This window comes from Ambystoma mexicanum, unplaced genomic scaffold, assembly GCF_040938575.1.
Source record: "Ambystoma mexicanum isolate Mex_15411 unplaced genomic scaffold, UKY_AmexF1_1 Mex_scaf63, whole genome shotgun sequence".
NCBI lineage: Eukaryota > Metazoa > Chordata > Amphibia > Caudata > Ambystomatidae > Ambystoma > Ambystoma mexicanum.
The window spans coordinates 1,218,482-1,243,834 of record NW_027182481.1 but is presented as its reverse complement, the minus strand read 5'-3'; the positions used below and the strand labels follow the sequence as shown (position 1 = coordinate 1,243,834).

At 48.7% G+C, this 25,353-nt stretch overlaps 1 protein-coding gene across 1 annotated transcript; it reads left to right on the top strand.

The window, feature by feature from the left end:
- Positions 1-11,288: 11,288 nt before the first annotated feature.
- LOC138562540 (ribonuclease-like) lies at positions 11,289-23,535 on the top strand. The gene is made up of 2 exons (XM_069642782.1): positions 11,289-11,312; positions 23,019-23,535. Exon 2 carries the CDS (start codon positions 23,041-23,043, stop codon positions 23,515-23,517), a length of 477 nt encoding a protein of 158 aa, XP_069498883.1. The 5' UTR covers positions 11,289-11,312; positions 23,019-23,040; the 3' UTR covers positions 23,518-23,535.
- Positions 23,536-25,353: the final 1,818 nt, after the last annotated feature.

Genomic DNA, 25,353 nt, shown 5'->3' with positions numbered 1-25,353 from the left:
TTGCAGTGTTGTGAAGTGTGTGCAGGTTGTTGTGCGAGAAATGGTTGTGTGAGATTGCAGTGGGTTGCAGTCTAACAATCACAGTACTATCTTAAAGGATCAAGCTAATAATCAATTTGTTTGTTTCTTTGTTTATTTGGTAATGCACACCAAACCCTTAGGTAGCTGGGCGCAGCAGTTACAGGTATGCTTAAAGCTTAGTTACAACATAGTAAGGTTACAGTAATAGCTTTATACATACAGGAAAGTTGAAAGTGCGATAGTCAGTACAGTTAATTGTTACAGTAGATAACTGAGGAGATAGAAGCGTAGTCAGGTAGTCACATGTGTATAACAGTACAGCAAGGCAGGCCGATATTAGTTGTCATTGTTTCGAAGCCAATGAAACATTTTGCGTCTGAATCTGATGTAAGGCTGTTCAATTCTAAAGGCTGAGGGGAGTGCGTTCCAGGATAAAGCTGCTTTGACTGGGAAGCTGGCTCCACCAGATTGGGAGAGTTTAAACCTAGGGATTTCTAAACACTGGGAATTGGATGATCTCGTATGGCGGGTTGAGGTTCTTCTGATCATTCTGTCTGCGAGATAGGGGGGTGCTGCGTTGTTCAGGCATTTAAAGCGTGAGGGAGACAGTTTTGAGAAGGATCCTGTCACTGATTTTTAGCCAGTGCTGGTCTCTTCTGATGTTAGAGATGTGCTCGCTGCTGGGTATATTCAGAGCTGCTCTGAGGGCATTATTTTGTAATGTTTGCATTTTATCTAAGATGTATTTGTTGGCCACTATGTATAGAGCGCTGCAGTAGTCTAATTTGGACATTATTAGTGCATTGGCAAGTGTGATGCAGCTAACTTTGGAAAGGAAGGGTCTACAGGCCCTAATAAGTTTGCACATGTAGGAAGTGGAGGATGCTGTGGCGCTACCTTGTTTTTGTAGTGTTAATGTGGAGTCAAGGTAAAAACCTAGTGTTTTTACCTCCGTTACTACTTTAATTACATTGCCGTCAATGTTGAATGATGCATAGCTGGGGCTGAGTTTTTTTAGGTTAGCGTCCAAGCCCAGAATCAGGGTCTCTGTTTTATCGTCAATCAGGCAGAGGCCATGTGATGACATCCATGCCTGAATGAGGAGGTATATTTTGTGTACCAAAGCCGTGTCTATGTCAAAATTGCCCGAAAGGGGTATGAGGATCTGGGTGTCATCTGCATAATTAGTGTAGGTGACACCCAGCCTGTGCAATTTGTCGAAAAGTGGCTTAGTAAAGATGTTATACATTGTCGGTGAGACACATGATCCCTGTGGAACACCGCAGGTGATTTGGATAGGGTCTGCGGATGCTGATGTGGAGAATACTCTCATTGTACGGTTGGCTAGGAAGCATTGTACCCAGGCTTTGGTATCATTTGAGAAATGGGCAGCTGACGCTAGGTGTTTGCATAACACTGCATGATCCACCAGGTGAAATGCTGCCGATAGGCCGAGGAGGAGTAGCATAGCTGTTTTACCTTTATTCTTCAACTCGTCAATTAATGCCGTTTCGGTACCATGTCGTGGTCTGAATTTGGATTGGCGGACGCCTAGTAAGTGGTTTGTTTCAAGATAGTTCTGAATTTCGAGATAAGCTACTCTGTCAATTATTTTAAAGAGGAAGGGAACTGTGGTAATTGGTCTGTAGTTTGTTGGGATAGAGGGGTCTAACATATGTTTCTTCAGTAACGGTAGAACCCAAGAGTCTTTGAGGTTATTTTGGACAGTGCTAGTCTTGCAGTGCTATCCTCGAGGGCACAAGCTAATAATTGTGGTACTATCCTAGAGGGCACAAGCTAATAATCTCAGTACTATCCAAGAGGGCACAATCTAATAATCACTGTACTATCCGAGACGGCATAAGCTAATAATCACAGTACTATCCTAAAGGAACAAGCTAATAATCATAGTCTTATCCCAGAGGGCACAAACTAATAATCACGGTACTATCCAAGAGGGCACAAGCTAATAATCACTGTAATATCCGAGAGGGCACAAGCTAATAATCACAGTACTATCCTAAAGGAACAAGCTAATAATCACAGTACTATCCAAGAGGGCACAAACTAATAATCACTGTAATATCCGAGAGGGCACAAGCTAATAATCACAGTACTATCCTAAAGGAACAAGTTAATAATTACAGTACTATCCGAGAGGGCACAAGCTAATAATCACAGTACTATCTGAGAGGGTAGAAGCTAACAATCACAGTGCTATCCTAAAGGAAGAAGCTAATAATCCCAGTACTATCCAAGATGGCATTGTTAGGACTTGATGGTCGTGTAGATGATGAAACCTCTGTCCCCAAGTAGCACACGAGCAAAATAGCAATATTACTGCTCGTGCAATCTTTGAGGCCACAGGTGTAGAGTGCCGTCAGCCTGGAACCAGGAACACCGGAAAGACCGCCCTGAACACTGTAAAGCAAGCAACCAGGTTAGACAATGGAAGCAATCCCAATCAGAGCAATACAATATCACTACAGAAGGCTTACCCAATACAGGTGACAGGGTACCCAGGATAAGGTGAATGGACAGGGGTCTGCAGTAGTCGACGGCGGTAGGCGACAGTTGTTACACAGGATGGCACTCTAGTTGGGTGGTAATAACGCCTGATGCAGGAGAAAAAACATGAGTCAAAGGCGGAGCCAGGAGAGGCGAAAATCAGTCCGGTAAACAATCCGAGGTCAGAGCACCAAGAGATAATGTCAAATGCAGAGGATAATCCAATAACAATTCCAATGGAAGGCTGAGGTCAAAAATCCGAGTAAGTCTCCAGAACAAATGCAGAAGTACCAAAGGAAAGCGAAGAGGAATCCAGGAAGCAGCCCGTGGTCGAGATAATCAAGAGCAACAAAATCCGTGAGAACGCCAAACAGTACTAACAAAGTCAGCTGTGAAGTGCTGAATGTGAGTCAGTACGTTCCTTTTGAATACAAAGGTGATCACATGATTCAGTCACCTGACGCATGCTCCGTGTCTCACTGCTCCGACCAGGTCCCTTCCTGGTCATGTGGCAGATTGCGTGATGAGCCCAGTGGTGCCGGTGCCTCGGGCAACCAGTGGCAAGCCACCACGGCATTCGCCAATGTAAGAAAGGGGACCGCACAGGCGCATTGGACGCAGGTCCTTTCAGAGAGTGCCAAGTGCCGTTGCCCACTCGCCGTTGGCAGACCAGCATAGGTAAGTGGGACCTAGTCTGTCTGGGAACCTGAAGTGTTTGTTGTTTCGCTAACAGGGCCGCTAACGAGGGCATGACAGAGCCCCGCCTCAAAGGCCCACGACCCCGTGGGCTGGAAGGGTGATCCCTATGGAAACGGGCCACTAACAACGGGGCATGAACATCGGAAGAGGGAACCCAAGATCGTTCTTCTGGACCATAACCCAGCCAGTCTACTAGGTACTGCAGACGACCCCTAAAGAGACGTGAACCCAGGATGGCGCTGACCTCAAATTCATCTTGGGACTCTACAGAAACAGGAGCAGGAGGAGAGACAATGCGAGTTGGATCAGGGCATGGTTTAAGTAACGAGGTATGGAACACCGGGTGCAATCTCCAGCTAGAGGGGACAGCGAGGCAATAAGCCACTGGGTTCAGGACCTTGGATAACCGATATGGGCCGACAAAACGTGGGAGCAATTTACGGCAACCCGGTATGTGCAAATGGGATGTGGGCAACCAAACCCGCTCACCCACACGATAGGCAGGGGCATCCGTCCTCTTCCTGTTAGCAGCCGTCCTCATGGAAGCCTGGGCTTCTTGGAGATGGATGAGTGTCTGGGCATGGACTGAGGTCAGGTCACGGGCACAAGTGTTAGCAGCAGGAGTACTGGTGGGGGCAAAATCAGGGAACGGTAGAGTGCGTGGATGTTGGCCAAAAAGGGAGAAGAACGGGGAAAAGCCTGTAGAGGAATGTAGAGCATTGTTTTATGCAAACTCCACAAGGTGAAGCGAGTTAAGCCAGGTATATTGGTACTGAAGGGATAGACAACGTAAGTACTGCTCTAATGCCTGGTTGACCATCTCACTCTGACCGTCACTCTCAGGATGGTAGGCAGAGGAAAAGCGTGCATCGATGCCAAGGAGCTTGGTAAGAGCCAACCAAAAACGAGATGTGAATTGTGAGCCACGATCTGACACGATAACTTGTGGCAAGCCAAATAGACAAAAGACAGACCTAAAGAACATCCAGGCCAGGGAGGGAGCAGTAGGAATACCTTTACAGGGCACAAAACGGGCCATCCTAGTGATGGAATCTACTACAACCCAAATTATATCGTAGCCTTGTGTACGAGGTAAGTCAGTGATCAGGTCCATCGAGACCGTGTTTCAAGGCCTTGGAGGTATGGGCACAGGTTGTAATATTCCTAGTGTGCGGCCCCTTCGAGTCTTACACTGGGCGCATACTGAGAAGGTATTCATGTACGCTTCCACATCACGTTGCATCGATGGCCACCAGCACCAGCGTTTCAGCAGATCTAAGGTGCGTCGCTGCCCTGGGTGACCATTGATGAATGCGTTGTGGGACCAATCCAAGGCTTGATTACGGTTGTCGTTAGTGGGCAAAAACCGTTTCCCTTGTATGAAAGGCAACCCCTCCTGAAAAACCGGATCACAGTCAGTCAGAGCCTGAGGGTGGTGTAATACCCATTGGCGAATGGCGGATAACATGGATTGCGAGGGAGTGCAAGCACATACTACGTGTCCTTTGCCTAACAGTGTGTCTGGAAAGGATGGAGGAGATACCCCCCTGGTGAACGGGACAAGGCGTCCGCCTTACCATGAACCACCCCTGGCCTGTGTTTAACCACGAAATCATAAGCTGCTAAGTAGAGATGCCAACGGACCTGTCTGCTGTTAACACATTTTAGTGATGCCAGATCCTGCAGGTTCTTGTGATCGGTGTAAACGACTGTCTGGTGTTTGGCCCCCAGGAGGTGGTGTCTCCAAACTTGAAAAGCATCTTTTATGGCAAGGAGCTCCTTTTCAGTGACTGTGTAGTGTGTTTCGGTCGGCGTGAACTTCCTTGAATGGTAAGCCACCGGATGTAGCTGACCGGTGGTCGGGCAAGGCTGGGACAAATGCACCTAACGCAAACAAGGATGCGTCCGCCTCCACGATGAAAGGGAGCTCCGAATCTGGATGTTGTAGGACCGGAGCTGTGGTAAAAGAGGTTTTTAGGGTATCGAATGCCACCTGATGGTCACTAGACCATTCGAAGTGTACAAGAGGACTTGTCAAGGCTGTTAGTAGAGCAACAATAGAGGAAACGTTGGAAATGAAACGCCAGTATTTATTCGCAAACCCTAAAAAGGACTGCAGTTGCTTGAGCGTAACAGGGACCGGCCAGTCCGTGATAGCACGGATTTTCGACTGGTTCATCGCCAACCCCCAGGGTGACATGTAAAACCCCAGGAAAATCGACCTCTTTTGTGTGAAACATACACTTCTCGGGTTTCGCAAATAGAGCGTTCTTTCTGAGTCGTGATAACACTTCCCTGACGTGAACAATGTGTTCCTCAAGTGTAGGGGAGAACACTAGTATAGCATCTAAATATACCACAACATAAATGTCCAGGATGTCACTAAACACATTGTTTATAAAACGCTAGAAGGTAGCAGGGACGTTACATAAGCCGAAGGGCATCACGGTATATTCAAACAATCCCTGCCGAGTGCAGAATGCTGTTTTCCACTCGTCCCCAGGGCGCATGCGAATCAGGTTGTATGCCCCCCGGAGATCTAGCTTGGTGTAGATGGAAGCATGGGTTCGTTTATCTAAGAGGGTCGAGATGAGCGGGATGGCGTAGCGGTTGTTTATGGTGACTGAATTTAACCGCCTGTAGTCCACACAGGGACGAAGGGCTCCCTCCTTCTTAGAAACAAAAAAGATGGGGCTGGATGCGGGTGAGGAGGAGGGCCTGATATGGCCCAGGTGTAGGGCATGTTGGATGTACTCCCTCAGAGCTACTTCTTCTGATGGTGACAGAGAATAGATATAGCCTTTGGGGATCGATGCCTCAGGAACCAGATCAATGGGGCAGTCGTACAGCCTATGAGGTGGCAAACGCTCAGCTGATGCTTTATCGAAGACAACATGGAAATCATGGTAAACCGAGGGTACACCAGATAAAGCGGCTCCCACCGTATGTGACACCTCGGGTGACCTGTCCTCCCCTAACGTTAAAGAATCCAATGCCCCAAGAGATCTCGCAGGGTTGGTAATGCCCTCCTCATCCACCAAACAATAGTGCTGACATACCTCTGACTCAAAGAAAAACTGTCCTGTACCCCAGTTTATAAGTGGGTTATGTTTCCTCAACCATGGAATGCCCAATATAATTCCGAACTATGGGGTTGATATAAGGTCGAAGGACATTGTTTCCTTGTTGGTCCCCTGGATGATCACCCCCATAGGATCGGTCTGTTGTTTGATCGGACCGGAAACGAGGGAGGAGCCATCGACGACATGTACTGGTTCGGGGTGTAGTTTGGTTATCAATGGAAGATTCATTATCTTGGCCATCGTAATGTCTATGAAATAACCAGTAGCCCCTGAATCTATGACAATGTGTACTGCATGTGAACAATCCCTGGTAGGATGTAATATGGCCTGGACTATGACTGGTCTTATAGGACCGAAGGTCGGAATGTTCTCGGAGGAGTTCTGTAATAAGCTCGCCTTGTCCCCCATTCTCAAGGGCGTGCTTTCTGAAAACCTGATTTCCTGTTCTTTGGGCGATGAGGACACTCTTTGACATAATGCCCATTGAGACCGCAATAGAAGCAGGCATTATCTGTTCTTCTGCGTTCTCTCTCGGTCTGGGTGACGGGGCTTTGTATCCCTCCTATTTGCATGGGTTCACTGGTGTTTTCTGGGGAAGAAAGGGATTGACTGACAGAAAGGCCGGCTTCTGCCCGACGCTTGGTTCTCCGGGCGTCTAGCTGAAGTGCTAAATCTACCAGGTCGGAATAAGAGGCCGGGAGAGATGGGACCAAGATGTTTCTGTGGATAACTGGTTAAACCGTGTGATGTATTCTATCAGGGTTTGCCTACCTTGAGCTAGATCCAGTAATTCCAGATCCCGGGACTGAGCTTTATACTTGGTATCGAATACTTTGGCCATCTCACTCACCAGGAGGTCAAAATCATAAAGAACCGGATGATCATTTTCCAGGAATGGATTTGCCCAGGTGGCTGCTATGCCTGTCAGGTGGGAAAGCAGAAAGGCTGCTTTGGTGATTGAGTCGTGGAATACCTGGGGTCGACAGAGAAAGTGGAGCTTGCATTGGTTGATAAATGTATGATACTTCCTGGGATCGCCCTGATATTTCTCAGGGGCTGCTAAAGGGAATTGGGTAGGTAACAACACAAGACCCGGTGGTATAGAGGGCATGGAAGGGCCCTGGTTTGGGGGTGTGGGATCTCAAAACTCGGAGTCTGCCGGTGGTGAATGGCGGGCACTTTGTAAGGAATCCAGGCGATGGTGAATGGTAGTTGTGGCAGCAGCCATGTCTGTTCTAAGGGTTGTAACGGCTTGCATTAGAGCGGCCACGGGGTCCCCGGCAGAGGGTTCCATCGCACGGATGACCAAAGAAGGCTTCACAGTCTGTTAGGACTTGAAGGTCGTGTAGATGATGAAACCTCCGTCCCCAAGTACCACACGAGCAAAATAGCAATATTACTGCTCGTGCAATCTTTGAGGCCACAGGTGTAGAGTGCCGTCAGCCTGGAACCAGGAACACCGAAAAGACCGCCCTGAACACTGTAAAGCAAGCAACCAGGTTAGACAATGGAAGCAATCCCAATCAGAGCAATACAATATCACTACAGAAGGCTTACCCAATACAGGTGACAGGGTACCCAGGATAAGGTGAATGGACAGGGGTCTGCAGTAGTCGACGGCGGTAGGCGACAGTTGTTACACAGGATGGCACTCTAGTTGGGTGGTAATAACGCCTGATGCAGGAGAAAAAACATGAGTCAAAGGCGGAGCCAGGAGAGGCTAAAATCAGTCCGGTAAACAATCTGAGGTCAGAGCACCAAGAGATAATGTCAAATGCAGAGGATAATCCAATAACAATTCCAATGGAAGGCCGAGGTCAAAAATCCGAGTAAGTCACCAGAACAAATGCAGAAGTACCAAAGGAAAGCGAAGAGGAATCCAGGAAGCAGTCCGTGGTCGAGATAATCAAGAGCAACAAAATCTGTGAGAACGCCAAACAGTACTAACAAAGTCAGCTGTGAAGTGCTGAATTTGAGTCAGTACGTTCCTTTTGAATATGAAGGTGAGCACATGATTCAGTCACGTGAGGCATGCTCCACGTCTCACTGCTCCGACCAGGTCCCTTCCTGGTCACGTGGCGGATTGTGTGAAGAGTCCAGTGGTGCCGGTGCCTCGGGCGCCCGGTGGCAAGCTGCCACGGCATTCGCCAATGTAGGAAAGGGGACCGCACTGGGCGCATTGGACGCAGGTCCTTCCGAGAGTGCCAAGTGCCGTCGCCCACTCGCCGTCGGTAGACCTGCATAGGTAAGTGGGACCTAGTCTGTCTGGGAAACTGAAGTGTTTGTTGTTTCGCTAACGGGGGCGTGACAGGCACAAGCTAATAATCACAGTACTATCCTAAAGGAACAAGCTAATAATCATAGTCTTATCCTAGAGGGCACAAACTAATAATCACGGTACTATCCAAGAGGGCACAAGCTAATAATCACTGTAATATCCGAGAGGGCACACGCTAATAATCACAATGCTATCCTAAAGGAACAAGCTAATAATCACAGTACTATCTGAGAGGGCAGACTCTAATAATCACAGTACTATCCTAAAGGAACAAGCTAATAATTACAGTACTATCCGAGAGGGCACAAGCTAATAATCACAGTACTATCTGAGAGGGCACAAGCTAATAATCACAGTACTATCCTAAAGGGAACAAGCGAATAATCGCAGTACTATCCTAGAGGGCACAAGCTAATAACCACAGTACTATCCTAAAGGTACAAGCTAATAATCACAGTCTTATCCTAGAGGGCACAAGTTAATAATCACAGTGTCATCCTATAGGGCACAAGCTATTATTCACAGTACTATCCTAAAGGAACACGCTATTAATCACTGTAGTATCCTAAAGGCACACGCTAATAATCACAGTACTATCCTAGAGGGCACAAGATAATAATCACAGTAGTATCCTAAAGGAACAAGCTAATAATCACAGTACTATCTGAGAGGGCATAAGCTAATACTCACAGTACTATCCTAAAGGGACACTCTAATAATCACAAGACTATTTGAGAGGGCACAAGCTAATAATCACAGTACTATCCGAGAGGGCACAAGCTAAAAATCACAGTATTATCCTAAAGGAACAAGCTAATAATCACAGTACTATCCGAGAGGGCACAAGGTAATAATCACAGTACTATCCTAAAGGAACAAGCTAATAATCACAGTACTATCCGAGAGGGCATAAGTTAATAATCACAGTGCTATCCTAAAGGAACAAGCTAATAATCACAGTACTATCCTAAAGGAACAAGCTAATAATCACAGTACTATCCGAAAGGGACAAGCTAATAATCACAGTCTTATCCTAGAGGGCACAAGCTAATAATCACAGTACTATCCTAAAGGCACACACTAATAATCACAATACTATCCTAGAGGGCACAAGGTAATAATCACAGTACTATCCTAAAGGAACAAGCTAATAATCACAGTACTATCTGAGAGGGCATAAACTAATTATCCCAGTACTATCCGAGAGGGCACAAGCTAATAATCACGGTGCTATCCTAAAGGAACAAGCTAATAATCCCAGTATTATCCGAGAGGGCACAAGCTGATAATCACAGTACTATCCTAGAGGGCACAAGCTAATAATCACATTACTATCCGAGAGGGCACAAGCTAATAATCACAGTTTCATCCTATAGGGCACAAGCTAAAAATCACACAAAGAAAATAGAAAGAAGTAACTATTGATTCGCATAGCGCTATTTCATTACCAGAGCAGGCTTCACGTTGCTGCCCTTTTCAGCAGGTGGTCTCTGGGCTCGGCGTTTGACATGACACATTTCACTTGTATGTTAAGTGTTTTATAGACGGGCATCCAGTGCTGGTCATTGGGCCGGCTCTCGGCGGATCCAAGATCCGGCACCAGATATGGAGCCGGATCTCGGGATCCGGCCAGAGTCAGCCGCCCAAGCCCATGAACCGCGCTGGAATAGTTAAAAAAAAAAGAAAAAAGAAAAGCACACGCGACGGCAGGCCGGCGACCGCCCTGGCGCCAAGCCCCCTCAGCTGCCATTTGCCCCCTGCCAGCCAGCTCTGGGGAGTCTTTCAAAGGCTCCCCCAAGCTGGGAGAAGGCGCTGCAGGCGCCCTTTTCTTATTAAATGCACCCGCCTCACATGAGCCTCCCCTCTGCTCACTCAATGGGATTCCCTAGAGCGCCCAGTTAATGCATTTTGAAGACTTAAATATCGTTGTCTGAATATGACATCTCTAGCTCTTAACTGTTTGAATTCTAGTTGCTGTTCTCTGAATCTCTCAAGAAAGACAGGAAGGAGAAAGAAAGAAAGAAAGAAAGAAAGAAAGAAAGAAAGAAAAAAAGAAAAAAAGAAAGAAAGAAAGAAAGAAAGAAAGAAAGAAAGAAAGAAAGAAAGAAAGAAAGAAAGAAAGAAAGAAAGAAAGAAAGAAAGAAAGAAAGAAAGAAAGAGAATCGCCTGTGGTCTAATCCTCTTTCCATTACTTGTGTTACAGCTTTGCTGAGCTCTGCCAGTGATTCCGGCGCCAGGGGGGGGGGGTGGCGCTGCCATAGTCCATCACACAGCAGGCCCCCTCTTCCCTCATTCGCCCTTGGCTAGCAGCAGATGGGGAATCCCACGCAGACTGGGGGAGGGGGAGGAACCCCAAGGTGAGAAAAGGGTAGGGTGGTGACGGAAGGTCGGCCCATCCCAATAAAAGGTGCTTTATAAGGCAATACCCCCCCCCCCCCCTCTATGTTCCTCCCATCACTGCGAAGACCCAGTGAAACCAGCCCTACTGTGACAAGACCACACAGACCAAGAAGAATACAAACCCACGACTACACACTCAACCCGAGAAGATGGAGTAATGAGGCTCAAGCCTCGGTATCCAAAAAATCACCGCTGATGGATAAAAATCTATCAGCAAGAAGAAGAACAAGCGCCCTCTATGTTCCAGGACTGGCTGTGAGGAGCGAGGACACTGGATTCGGGTACCGGACGCAGCGCACGGCGTGAGGCCTAGAAGCAGCAAGGTGAGGTGAGGTGAGGTGAGGTGGCTCTGCGGGGAAGAAGGCATTTGGGGGGGGGGGTTGCATGAGTGCAGGCAGAGAGTTTTGGCAATTTGGGGGCATGCGGGCCAGAGCTCGCTTGTTTGGATAAGGGGGCCGAGGGAGGGAACACGTGGGTCTGTGGGAATATGGGGCTAGGCGCCATGTGTGAGGTCGTTTGAATGCCAGCAATCACTTGTGGGGTGGAGGGGTGAGGGGAGTGTCTGCAGGAGTTGGGGTAGTCGGGCACGGATCAGACTTTGCGCCGTGTGGGCAGGTGATGGGTGGGTGCCGCTCAGGGGGGCTTGCGGCCGGTAGGCGAGGGATGGTCGTCCCTTAGACTGAGTAAGGGGCAGTGCCACAGCCGTGTGTGGCCATGCATTCGGGTGACCATGCCAGAGTGCCAGGGTCTGTGCCATGCGCGTGGGCTACCGTGTGTTGCATGTCACAGTTGAGGGTCTGCAGGGCTCGCGTGTTGGGTTCTGCTATGTCCAGGGGTTGTACTGTACATTAATGACCCCGGCCCCGCAGCTCCGAGTTCAAACGCTCCGCCGCTTGCAGAGAGGCCCCTCACTTGAATCATTTCCTCTGTGTGTGTGTGTGGGGGGGGGATGCTGGTGGCCGCTGCAGGAGGCCCGGCTCCTTCTAAAGGCAATCTAGAATACATGTAGCCCCCAGAGGCAAGGAATCGCCAAGCTCTGGGTGTGCATGCTAGCTCCGGCCATAGCGCTCTCACACATGGCCTTTCTACCACACAAATAAATGCATAGGCCATGCAACCACGCACAAACACACCGAGATGTCTCCCATCCTCCACCCAACGGAAGCAACAGAGCCGTGCATCTGTTAAACGTACCGAGAAGAATCATTTGGTGACTTCATACCGTGTGAATATCGCCTAGATGCCGCACGTTTCTAAGCGCTGTACATGTTTTACTTGCCATCATTGCACACCTGTGGTACTGAACGAATCATTCTAGGGCATGGGGCGAAGGGCTGAGCCCCCCTGGCCGTGTCCTGCTTACATGGCAAAATCATTGCAATTGAATGATCTACCCAGTAAATAGTTGGACGCCCCAACCATGCCCCCCGGCCCTCCTCAATTATCAACTGCAACTATTGGAGAAGTTGCCCAGCTTTGCGATAAAGCCGCGCTCCCACCTACTATTTAGTGATTGGTTCTGTGGCCTTGTTCGTAAGCATATCCTATATTTGCAATGTAAAGGCCGTATCCTAGCTCAGTCTGTTGAGTGCATGCTGCAGACGGCGGCGGCGCTTCATCTTTGTGTGGTTAAAGATGAACACTAGGGTGTGTCTTGTTCATATGGTGCAGTGAGGACCCAGGCTGAGTCCGGGTTCAGTTCGCATGGCGTGTGTTCCACTAGAGGCCGGGGTACCGCTGTGGAGGGGGTTTGGGGGGGTCGCATCACTCGCAGAGATGCTCATTTCAGATTGAGGGCAACATGGGATGGGTTTATGGGTTGGCATAGCGATGGTCCGCTGAAAGGGATTGGGGGTGGGGGGGTCTTGATCAGTATTTGCGGCCGCTACTGTGGCAGCAGTGCTTAAGGGGCAAGGCTGGCCGGGGTTCCTGTGCTTGGCCTCTGGCCCCAGTTGGGGAGAGGGTTTCCTCGTGCGTGGCTTATTGATGGGTTCAAACGCGGTGCGGGGAGCTCCCATGTTTGGTGGCGCGGGTGGGTGCGTTGGGTGTTGTGTAAGGGGATGTTTGCGGCAATGGGCAGAGTACTGCAGGCGCGTGCCCGCTGAGACAACGTGGCCTTTGGGTGTTGTGCGGGTGGCCTCCACCGTGGGAGGCTTACAGGTGTTGCCCTGGGGAGACTGCCCCTCCCCCCATCTTCCCAGGACAGATGTTGCTGCAGACCAGTGGCCCCTCGTTGTGCGCGTTCCAGCACCATGCTTGCCCTTCCCCCTTGGGACCACAGATACCAGAATGCAATGGGGATTTATAGCGAATATCGGGAAGGGAACCTTATGCTCGGGGCAATGTTCATAGAAGTGCTTGCACCAGGTTGCTGCTGTCGCTGGATGGGGGAGGGGAGGTTGTGGGTGGTGTGGGTGGCCCGTGTGGGGCAGAGCAGGGTCTGGTCGCGGGCGGAAGGGGCAGGGTCACCGGGTAGGTGCCACTCTTGTGCGAGCTGAATGGTGCTTTGGGATCCACGGGGGAAGCGCTGGTTGCATTTTGACTGGGATTGCCTGGAAGGGCCGGTGCATTCTGGGTGTTGAAGTCTTGCTTCGCGTTTTCGGTCGTCATGTATTGCAGGCGCTCCTGTTCTCCCCCACTCCTTATACAATGGTTACGTTAGGGTGTGTCCAGCGACTCCTTTACTTAGCCCCCTCCCTCCCCGAAACGTCACTGTCCCGCATCAAGGGGGGGCGGGGGAGGAGACGTTAAAAGTCCTGCCACTTCCTCCCCCAAATTGCAGTGTGTGCATGTCCATACAGTTTCATTCACGCCCCCAAACCGCCCCCCCGCCCCTCTAAGATGAGTCATGGCGGATTAGCAGCGCTCTAGTCCAGTATTAGTGCCCTGGCCTCGCCGTATCTCGCACTTAATAGGTGTTTGTTGAAGAATGAACGCATCTGCTTCTTGGAGCTACATGGGGGTCGGGAAATGACATGAAGTAGTTGCGTTTAGTTTCAGGCAAATCGGGACACATTGCACCATTAATTCAATGACTTACCTTTGTTGTAATTCTTTGTCCACCTTCCCCTGCCCCCTGGGGTGCTGCCCCGTGGGCGCTTTGAAACAGTTGTGCTTATTGTATAACCGCTAACAAGTGACCGACAAATAGAATATCAATTTTGAATCCAGACGGGAAGCTCTTGCCTTCTAGTTCTGTTACTTCTCAGGTCTAATGTATGTTTTTATCGAAATCCTTGAGTTCCAGAGCCCCCCCCCCCTCCTCGTCTGATTATCTCTCTAAAGTGATTCTCCACATCCAAATCTCTCCACCTGCCGTGTCTTGAAGTAACTGTTACTATTCAACAGAATTAAGAAAGCTGTGAGCAGTCTCACATTAGGCCAGTCTCACATTAGGTCAGTCTCACATTAGGCCAGTCTCGGGGTCTTGACTGCCTCCCTGCTGAGTTATTCCTTTTTCTGATCTGATATCCCCTTACTTGCTGGAGTCATACTCTCATTGTGGACACTTTGTTAAAGATGAGATGTAGGACCCTGCTCTCAAGCTTTGCTTATTCCTTTTCCGAATCAATTCAGAGTCCGACCTTTTCTCTAATCGTGGAGACACTTGTGTCTTCCCCTGTTCATGAATAGTCAGGGTTTCCATCATCAGCCTCCTGGACTTTCTGCTGCAAGCTCTGCCATGGCATGGTACAGGCTCCCTGTTTTATTGCTTTAGTTATAATCTTTTACTCGTCTCCCTCTGCCCATATGTCTGGGACACGTTGCTATGGTGATGTCAGGGACACCACGTCACTATGGTGAATGTGGTGTTGTGCACCAGGAACGTGGACATCATGTCTGCCACTGTTCTCCCGCACACTAGACGCAATTGTATCTGCAGTGCCTGGCTGCAGGCTGATGCAGGGCACCAGGATCTTTTACTCTGCTTTACCCGCTATGGAATTTGCTGGCTCTCTCTCTCTCTCTCTGCTCTGCCGCAGGTGCTGCCCGGGTCATCCTGCCGTGTATATCTGCTGTTTCCTTCTCCTTCTTCAGTTTTCTTCCCTTACTTTCCACTTTCTCCCTTTCTGGAATGTGCCCTGCCTTCGCCCTCACTTCCACGTGCAAGATCCCCCGCACACATTTATTTATTTCCTGTGGGCATCGCGGCACTGTTACAGGAATATGTCTCTTAGGTGCATATTTATAACGTGCTTAATACCCGGGTATCAAACCTGTGGTGCTTCGTGTCTTCTTGTTTCAAAGGCGAGCAGGTTGCCACTGAGCTATCCTCCCGGTACATTTGCCCATTACACATGCAATATGTGTGAGGTCACTGCAGAGACTCTTTGTGTGAAACTCATCTCCCCCACAGCCACTAGGCGGGCATGTGTGCGTACGCGTGCGTGTGTGTGTACTGTTAGCGAGCTTGTCAGTGATAATGCTGCAACTCACTCTCAAGGTTAGTAGTTCAATTCCCAGTTTTCTCCTCCAAATCCCATAGGATCGCATGAAATCAAAGTGACACCTGCAGGTGTGCTCTGGGTACTCATGCCTTGGCATTGCCACGAGAATGGATTGAGTGCACACATAGGCAAACAACGATTGCAAGCTGTGTCTACCCTTGCATACCACACTCCACCTGTGTGTGTGTGTGTGTATATACCAAATGTTTCGGCCTATTGGCGTTCCACCTAGGACCCAAAACTCAAAATGTGCTATTTCTATTGCAAGGGTGAAGTACGAGTCTGACACAATGGTGGCATGTTTGGTGGCAAAGGCTTTATTATAAAATTAAATAATAGGAAAAACCTATCTTGCCCTATTTCTATGAGTGGTTGCCCTACCTCCACAAAAACCCTAAAGACTCTGTTAGGAAGTCCTTAAAAGTATAATGCCCACTGTCCTGCGTCTAAACCTATTTCCATCCCTTACACTAAACTGACAAAAAAGTGGGCCTCTTCTTGATGCAGAAGGAGGCTTCTCTCGCTCTCTGGTCACAGCCCTATAAAGTTCAGTGACCCAGTTTCCAATTATGAAAGGGGGGGGTCTCCTCCCCCTTGTTTCTTCCTCAAACTGTAGAGCCATGGCTGGTACACTATCCTGTCGGACTTTGACTGTAGAATTCAGAACTCCAGCAAATATCTCTTCCTTTTGAAATGGGTTCTCAACCCTTGTTTTCAGCTTCTTCTACTCTTTCACATGGGTCCCAGATCCCTCTGGGCTGTCACTGGTTCTCCCTCAACTTGTTCTCTCTCTCTCGGGTTCTCCTCGACTCTTTCACATTGGTTCTGATCCCTCGGCACTGTCTCGTGTTCTCTCAGATCCCACGTGGCTGTCTCAGGATCTCCTCAACTTGTTCTGTCATTCCTTTCTCTCCTGTGTGGGTCCCAGACCTCTTTTTATCCCCTCGGGGTCTCCCTGACGTGCTTTTGGCCACATACGCTTGAAAGTGTCTCTTCCTCTTGTACGAGTCCTTGACCCTTGTGCCCTGCCTTTGCGGGCCTTGTCCACTTTCATATGGGTCCCAGACCCTGGTCTGTTGCTCTGTCAAACAGAACAGACTTGGTGTACTCTCCAGCCAGGTACTGTTCCACGTAGGATATGTTATACAGTTAGATCCAGCTTTTCTTTTCCCTTATATTGCTTTTGTGTCTTTAAACCAGCTTTGCTTCTGAGATTCACTTGGGTCCCAGATCCCTGTTTGCTGGTCTTCCAGGACACTTGGTTTACTCTCCTGAAAAGTGTTTACTGATGCTGTATGTCTCTTTGTATCTCTTGGGTTTCTTGACCCCCTGCATTATCAACTTCCACTCGTATTGGGTTCTCGACCCTCCTTAGGTTCCCCAGGTTCGGTTCCCTGCCCCCCTCATGGACCACGGCAGCACCTGTACCTTGTTTTCGGTTTCCTGCTGTGTGGCATGTTCCTCAAGCTCCTCCGAATCTCTGTGTATCCTTCCAATCCCCCGTCTCTCCTCGCACTGTCTGCTGCATTCCTGCTTCTCCTTTATTTAGTCGGGCTGCACGGATTCGCTCCACGAGGCATCTCAAGCCTTCCACTCACTTGGGTTCTCTTCTGCTTCTTGTGGTCAGCTGGGTTTTTGGCAGCTCCTTCAGACGGCAGCTTCATTCCACTGTCTTCCCGGTCTACAGCTTCTTCCTGTGTTTCTCCATCTACTGCATTCAAACTTCACTCTCAGTTCCTACGGGGCAAGCTCATTGTTTCTAGGCATTAGACAAAAGTGTAGGTAGATGGGGACAGTGGAAGTATGCATGAATTGTGTGTTTTGATTGAGGGGCATACACATAAGGTGGTGTGGGGGAGGCTTGATATTGATGTGCTGTTGGGGGTGTGAAGGGATGTTGAAAGAGCTGCCCATATATGTTGTGAATACACCCTACTGTGTATTCTTCTGTCTTATTTCCCATCCCCACCGCCTGTATTATTGTTCCATGAGGATCATACAGGGGTGGAAGAGCAATGCTACTGAAGGGGTGCCTGACACAAAATAACATTGCAGGTGAACAACCATCAACCAGCCTCAGATCTTCACCAGCACTAAGAGTTTGAAGATGGGGACCTCCTAACTGCCAGCCCTTGTCGCATCACCTGGACGCGGCATAAATCGTGGAGCTTGAAATCCTTGCAGCTTATTATGAAAACAGCACTTGTGGTAGGATTTTTATTTTAGATCACAAATAGCGTTGCTATGAAAGAGCGCTTTTAATTCTTAAATGCTCATCTAAATTCACCAACAACCGTGTGGCATTGAGCTGCGTATTATACTGCCTATCATCATTCTGAGGCAGTCTGCATTGTGGCTATGTGTGCAACTTTCACATGGGTCCTTGTTTTTCTGGCACCACGCAGCATTTTGAAGATGGCCGCCTTCTTCTCATTTTGAAAAGGCCCCCGGACGTCATTCTCACTCACCTCTCTCTTCTTGACAGGCTCGTTCTTCCTTAATTTGGCCTATCCGGGACCGGCAGGCTTTAGCTGGCCCCCTTTTCAAAGGCCCACAGCTAGGGCCCTGTCTTCTCCTGTCTGGTCCTGGCTGAGCTTTGTGGACTCCCTCTTTCCCAACCCTTCATGATGCACCTGGAGTTGGGGTTCCCTATACTGGCAGTCCTGGGCTATGTGACCCTCCCCCCCACCCGTTCAGCAATGACATAAGTGAGGACCTGTTTCTATGCTGCCTGCACCATCTTCTGAACATTGAGTCTCTCCCAAAAACCTTATTAACTATCCTCTGAAAACATTTTCCTCTTACTGTTGTATCTTGGACTTCACCCTACTGCCACACCCCATCACTAACCTGCTTATATACCTGTTGACCCACAAAAAAATCATATTTTAGCTGTGTGCACATATTGATGTCCTGCTGCTGTTTTAAAATGTGTAATTTAGCAGTGTGCATAACCTGCTTCATGAGTATGTCCAGTCTGCTTGTTCCTCCACCCCCCCCAGTTCCCATTGATACTCTGTTCTGTTACTCCCTTCCGCCCTCCTCAGTCTTGTGCCCTGTCTCTCCCCACCTCTACCTACAGCTCTCCCCGCACCTCTGTGACCTCAGCCTGGTTAAGTGTACCTTACTCTTTGCAGTTCACTATGGTGCTCTCTATCTCGCCTATCTTCTCTAACTGCTTCTCTATCTCTTATCCTCCTCCCCTGACCAGGTCCGCCAGGAATAAACTCAAGAAGGACATACTGGGCTCTAACCTATTCCTTCGATTGCAGGCACCCATGTCTCTGCCTCTGCCAGAGAGACTCTCACCGACATACACTTTGTTGTTCCCTCACCCGACCTATGGACTCTCCATATGATCGCTCTTGTCTTCCTCACCCATCAATGGTTGGACCCGCTGGGTAGTCCTTCTTGCCCTCTCCACCTCCAAGGTCATCATTAATGTCTACCGCAATGGTACCGTCATTGTACGGTGTCCTCAGCCCAACCTTCTACTCTTTGATAGGCTCCTCCCCTGCCTTTTCACCCTCCCTCTGCCTTCTGCACCAGTTCCTCCCGCAGCCCTGACGCCCTTGCCAGCTGTGCCCACCATGGCCCCCTTGCCGCATTCTAACCACCTTTCAACCTACGCCACGGTATCCTTGCTGCCACCCCACACATTGACAACCCCATCAGCCTCCTCCTCCTTGGTGAACCTGCCACCCACTAACACAGTATCTGGGGCTCCCTTGCCCCCTGCGGCCCCTACTGCACTAGCTCCCTTCTCAATCACTATGGTCCTGGCTCCCTTGCCGGCATTGACTACTCTGCCCCCTTCTACCTCTGTCCCTCAGACACTCTTGTCACTTATGCGGGTGGGGGGACCACTGTAACCTGCTCCCATCCGTAAGCCTTTCACCGATGGCAATCTGCTCCACATTGCCACACTTAACACTTGCTCAGCTGTCAAACACTCCTCTGACATCTGCAACCTCCTTGACCTCCTGGATCCTGATGTTCTTGCCCTCACTGAAACTGGATCAAAGAGTTTTGACACACTTCTCCCAGAAGGTTACAAGATACTCTCTCTGCCTAGACTAAACACACCAGGTGGGGGAGTAGCACTGATCTTTTGGGAATGGATCCCTGTGTCTGTCATTCCCATGCAGACCTACACATCCTTTGAGTGCCTGGTCTGCAGGCTCCCCTCTCTCCTAACTCCTCACTCCTGCTGGCTACCTTCTATAACCCACCTGGTCAGCCCTCCCTCTTCCTCTCAGAATGGTCTGACCCGACCTCCTCCCTCCTTTCTTCCTCTTCTCAACTCCTCCTACTGGGTGATCTGAACATCCATCCCAACTCACCTGATTCTTCAGGACCTTTCTGCAACCCTTGCGACTCTCTCTCTCTCTCTTTCCATCTTACCCTCACTGCCAAAGCACAGCACTGGCCACACCTTGGATGCTCTCATCTCAACTGAAATTCCTCTATCTATCCCTCTCACTACTTCACTCTCCTGTACTGATCACTCTCTCCTCTCTTCTCACTTGAAGCTCTCCTCACCTCTCGCATCGGTAAGCCCAGCACTGTCTCCTGCCTTCAAGGTCATCTGACCCATGAAAAGAGTGTCAGTAGCTGCCTTTGCCTCCACCTACTCTGCACATTCCACTCCTGTGGCTGACTCCCACCCTGACACACCCCTCTATCACTTTAACCTCTCAGTTTCCAACACTCTTAATATTCTTGTCCCTGTCATGAGGGTATGACTGAACCCTACCAAAAGTGCAACGTTTGGTATGACTCCGAACTGGCTGCCCTTAAACGCAAGTGCAGGGCAGCCGAATATAAAGGGGATTCCCAGGGGCATCCTCTGACACACTGGCCTGCCGCCCCATCCAAAGGCAGACGCTGAATCCTCTCCAAGAAAAGATTCTTTATTCAAGCCTGCATCTCTGTGACATCCAATAAAATGGATGAAATCAAAGTCTGTAAGGAATCGGCCAACCCTGCCGCAGTCTCCTCCACCATTTCACCCACCTAGGCCCTTTGCTCGGCCCTGGCTGCACACTTCAACTCAAAAACACAGGATATCCTACCCTCTCTCTCTTCCTCACCACCTCATGCAGCAACATCTCTTGTACCACCCATGGCGATCTCAACCCCCCCTTCTCTCTTCTCTCACTCTTATCACTCCTGAGGAGGTCACTAGACAAGTCTTGTCTACGAAAGCCTCTTCCAAGCAGGTGGGACTCCTGTCCCTCCAAAACTACCAAGGACAACATTGGCTCTCTCGCCTCAGCCTTAGCCGACCTCTGCAACCCCTCCTTCGCCACTGGAGTTTTCCTCACTGCTCTTAAGCACTCCCTTGTGCACCCTCTCCTCAAAAAGCCTTCTGCTGACCCTTCCATTCCGGCCAACTATAGCCCGATCTCTATCACTCCTTTTCTGGGCAAACTCCTAGAGAAATTCGCTATTTCCCAGTTTACCCTCCACATGGAATCTGTTGGCTGCTTCTATGACCACCAGTTTGGCTTTAGAGCATCCAGAGCCACAGAAACTGCTCTTTTGAACACCCGTGAAGATCTGATCTCAAATCTTGATTTTAACTGTCCCTCTGTCCTCATTCTACTTGACCTCTCCCCTGCCTTCGATACGGTGAACCACAACACCCTCATCGCACGCCTCTGTGATATCCTGGGCATCACTGATCAGGCCCTGGCATGGCAATTCTCCTTTCTCTCAGACAGCCCATCCCAAGTGGAACTAGGGCCTTTTATCTCTTCCCTATCACTCTCTCTACTTGCAGTGTTCCCCAGGAACCTAACCTACCCCCCTTGTTTTTCAATGGCAACAATGCAGCTCCCTGGCCTATATGATAGCCACCTTCACATTCAACTTTTAGCGTTACGTGGATGACACGCAGCTCTCTTTCAGGCTATCGTTGGCCTCTTCCTCACTCATACCTGACTGTAAGACAGATTGTCCTCATCGGGACCCCTGCTCCTGCCTCCCTTGGCCCTGCGCTTCCACCTACCAACGAGGCAAAAAACCTGGGGGTCATCTTCGACTCCACTCTCTCCTTCACGTCTCATATTCGTACCAGCTGCACCTTCTCAGAGGTATTCTACCTTTTCTCACCTTCCCCCAGAAGCTCACCATCTCCAGAGCCCTGGTCCTCTCTAGGCTTGACTACTGCTACAGCCTCTTTCACAACCTGCCCTCTTCTACTCTCCGTCCTCTTCAACTCATCCGGAAACAGAACTGCAAGACTTACCCTTGGCCTCAAGCCCAGGGATCTCATCTCGCCGGTGCTAAAATCCCTTCACTGGCTCCCCGTGGCTGCAAGGATTAAGTTCAAGACCCTTTGCATTGTCCACAAGGCTTTCTGGGGCCGGGGCCACTCTATATGCAACCTTCTCTTCCTAAATACTCGCCTTCCCGAGCCCTCTGCTCGTCTTCCTCCAACTGCGGGTGAGCCATTTCTCCAAGCAGAGACTTGGGGGTGAGAACTTTATCCTCTGCAGGTGCCTCCTCTGGAACAGCCCCCCTGCCTATCTCCGTCTTGAGCCGGATCACCTTAAGTTCTGGAAACTCCTCAAGACTTTCCTCTTCTCCTCCCCCTCCTCTCTCCCCCTCCCCTGATAACCACCTCTTTCTGCTCTCTCGCTCTATCTCCTCTACTTCTGCTCAGTTTCGCTGCCTGGCTGCCTGGTGCACCTTCAGAGCCTCACAGGTCCCAAGCTTTCCTCGCCAGTCTCCTGCACTTGCCCCCGGGCCTTGCACTTGCTGCAGCACTACTGCACTTTGGTTACGACCCATGAGAGTGGTATCTCTCTGCACTTAACCCATGTTCTGAAGGGACTGGGCGCACTTGACCCTATTGCCCCGCCTAAGCACTTCTTTTTCTGTTCACCTGCATAATCTAAATTTACCATGCCTAGTAAGATCATTTGTCTTGTCATCCCTATGTCTCCCCCTCCCATGCATAATTGCGCTTTGAAACACTGCGTGTAAGTGTATAATAAATAATCAATCAATCAATCAAAAGGGTGTATTTCACCTCAGGGTTCTGCTGGCACCATCGATAAGTTGAGCTTTGCTCTCAGTCTTTGAGATTTTCCTTTGCACCCCACACTGGGATATATCCCAGCTGCTGGCAGTTTTCCATCTACAGTTCCTTGTGACTCTACCTTTCTAGCCTGGGAGTCCTTCGCAATGTCTCTCTTGCGGTAAAACATGTTTTGTGCGCTCGAGTTGGTTAGTAGTACCGCTGTTACCCTAGTAGTAACTGGAAATATTAACATTACTTTAAAATCATTTTTTTTCTATGTGCTGCTCCTCAGAGCTGAGCTGCAGCTTCATTAATACAATACTTTTTTGTGATAATTATATTACAAGTGCCTATAAATGCAATATACAGTGTAAGTATCCTGGCTGTGTAAATTACTAACCTGTGGCTCTAGTCTACAAAATGTGTAAGTACAATAACTGTGCCCTTATTCTGCTAAATTAAGTTAAAGAATGTTTTTTTGATGAATTAATGATCATTGTTGCAGAGCATATTTCCAATCACTGTCTAATGTCCTTTCTCTTTTGTTTTAGCTCCAGTTGATTGGTCATAAAGATGGCTCTGGAAACAACACTGTTGGTGTTCCTCCTGCTGGGGGCGTTCTCCGGCACTTTCTCCCAAACACACTGCAAACCCCCTGCTGGAGAGAGTCGTCCTCAGATATTCCAGCGACAGCATTACGACAATCCGAAGACAAACCACGGAAACAATTACTGCGGTGCAATGATGCACAAAAGGTGTATGACAAACCAAGACCCCCCGAAGACAAAGTGCAAAGAGACCAATACGTTTGTCCACGCCCCCAAGAAAACCATCCAATCGGTGTGCAGCAATGGCGGCACGCCTTACCAAGGTAGCGCTAACCTGAGAGTAAGTAATGCGCCTTTCAGTGTCACGACCTGCAAAATCAAAGGCAATTCTGGGACCCACCCATGCGAGTACAAAGCGAACTCTGACACCAGGAAAATCGTCATTGGGTGTGAAAATGGAGTGCCTACGCACTATGATGAAGGCATAATTGTGCCAAAATAAAGCAGATGATTAACACCTGTTCCTGTTACTCTCTCTTTTCTCAACAAAACCATGTAATTTTGGGGAAAATGCAGAGCCATCCATAATATGTATTTTATGCTGCAGCCGCTTGGCTTTCATTGTACTAAAAAGATCAGCATTTGGATGAGGCCTGGTAAACGCTTGTACTATTCTGCAGTATGTTTGGACTTGTCTTGTTGATGCAATAAATTCTCATCCTACAAAACGCACCTCTCAACAAAGTTCACTATTTTGTGTAGTGGCCGCCGGGGCAGATCATCCACAATGGGCGATTTATCCCGCGAACATCGGCTATTATGCGCCAGCCAAAACCCACTAGTAAAAACGCTGAGTGCTCCTGCAGCTGCAGCTGAGTGTAAACTCCTGGGATGGCTTAACTGGGAAATAGTTCCAGTTTCTGGGTGAGTATCCCCAATGGGTCATGTAAGGCTGGGGGGCATTTTGCTGCAACCACCCGAGCAAGCCCGGTTGGGCTGGTTTTAACTGTCAAAGTGAAATATGGTTTTCCTTTGACAGTTTCAGTTCCCTGTGTGCATGCAAGGTGCGGTGGAGGGGGCGTTTTGCTTTCCCAACCTTGCACACCTGATTGTGGAAGCAGGCGGGGGAACTGTAGGCCTAAATGTGCATAGGGAGTTCTACTGCACCTCCCCCACACATTTAGGTCTCACTGGGTGGCCTTAAGAAGGCGCTCTGGCACCACTGCACTATTCCCTCCCGAATCAGGAAGCTCTCTGCTTCTTGGTTCCTGATACATGCAGGACTGGAGCTGTATGGCCCTCGTGGCATGCAGAATCCAGGCCGGGGCTACAGATAAGAAAAGAAATGTAATTAAGTATACATGTTTGGATATATGTATACATGCATGTGCACAAGCACGAGTTTATATCTGTATGTGTGTGTGAGTGAATGAGATAGTGCCAACATCCTAAAGGAACAAGCTAATAATCACAGTACTATCTGAGAGGGCACAAGCTAATACTCACAATACTATCCTAAAGGGACACTCTAATAATCACAGTACTATCCGAGAGGGAACAAGCTAATAATCACAGTACTATCCGAGAGGGCACAAGCTAATAATCACAGTACTATCCGAGAGGGAACAAGCTAATAATCACAGTACTATCCTAGAGGGCATAAGCTAATAATCACAGTGCTATCCTAAAGGAACAAGCTAATCACAGTGCTATCCTAAAGGAACAAGCTAATAATCACAGTCTTATCCTAGAGGGCACATGCAGGACTGGAGCTGTATGGCCCTCGTGGCATGCAGAATCCAGGCCGGGGCTACAGATAAGAAAAGAAATGTAATTAAGTATACATGTTTGGATGTATGTATACATGCTTGTGCACAAGCACGACTTTATATCTGTATGTGTGTGTGAGTGAATGAGATAGTGCCAACATGGTAAGTGTTATTACATAGCTAGGCTTGCCAACATTGGTGGTACCTGTATGGCCATAGGTTCACACTGTGGCATGAAATTTGTTTACTTGGATTCAAAGATCAAGCAAACATAAGTGTCTTACATCAGTATATGTTTTACTACAAAGGGACATTGTTTAAATCACAAATGTATTCTAAATGTCACCAATTTTACTTGATGTGGTTACTAGAAATGTACATTTCATATTACTAGTGTCCGCTTTCACACAGCCACACTTTTACAATAAAGAGGTATATTTCAAAACACACATTCTGTAATTAACCACATTAATTCTTCTTGATGTTATTGTCAGTCTCTATTTTTCCATTGCTAGAGTCAACCAACAACATTAATTCAGCTTAATATCGTTAGTTGTATCTAATTTTCA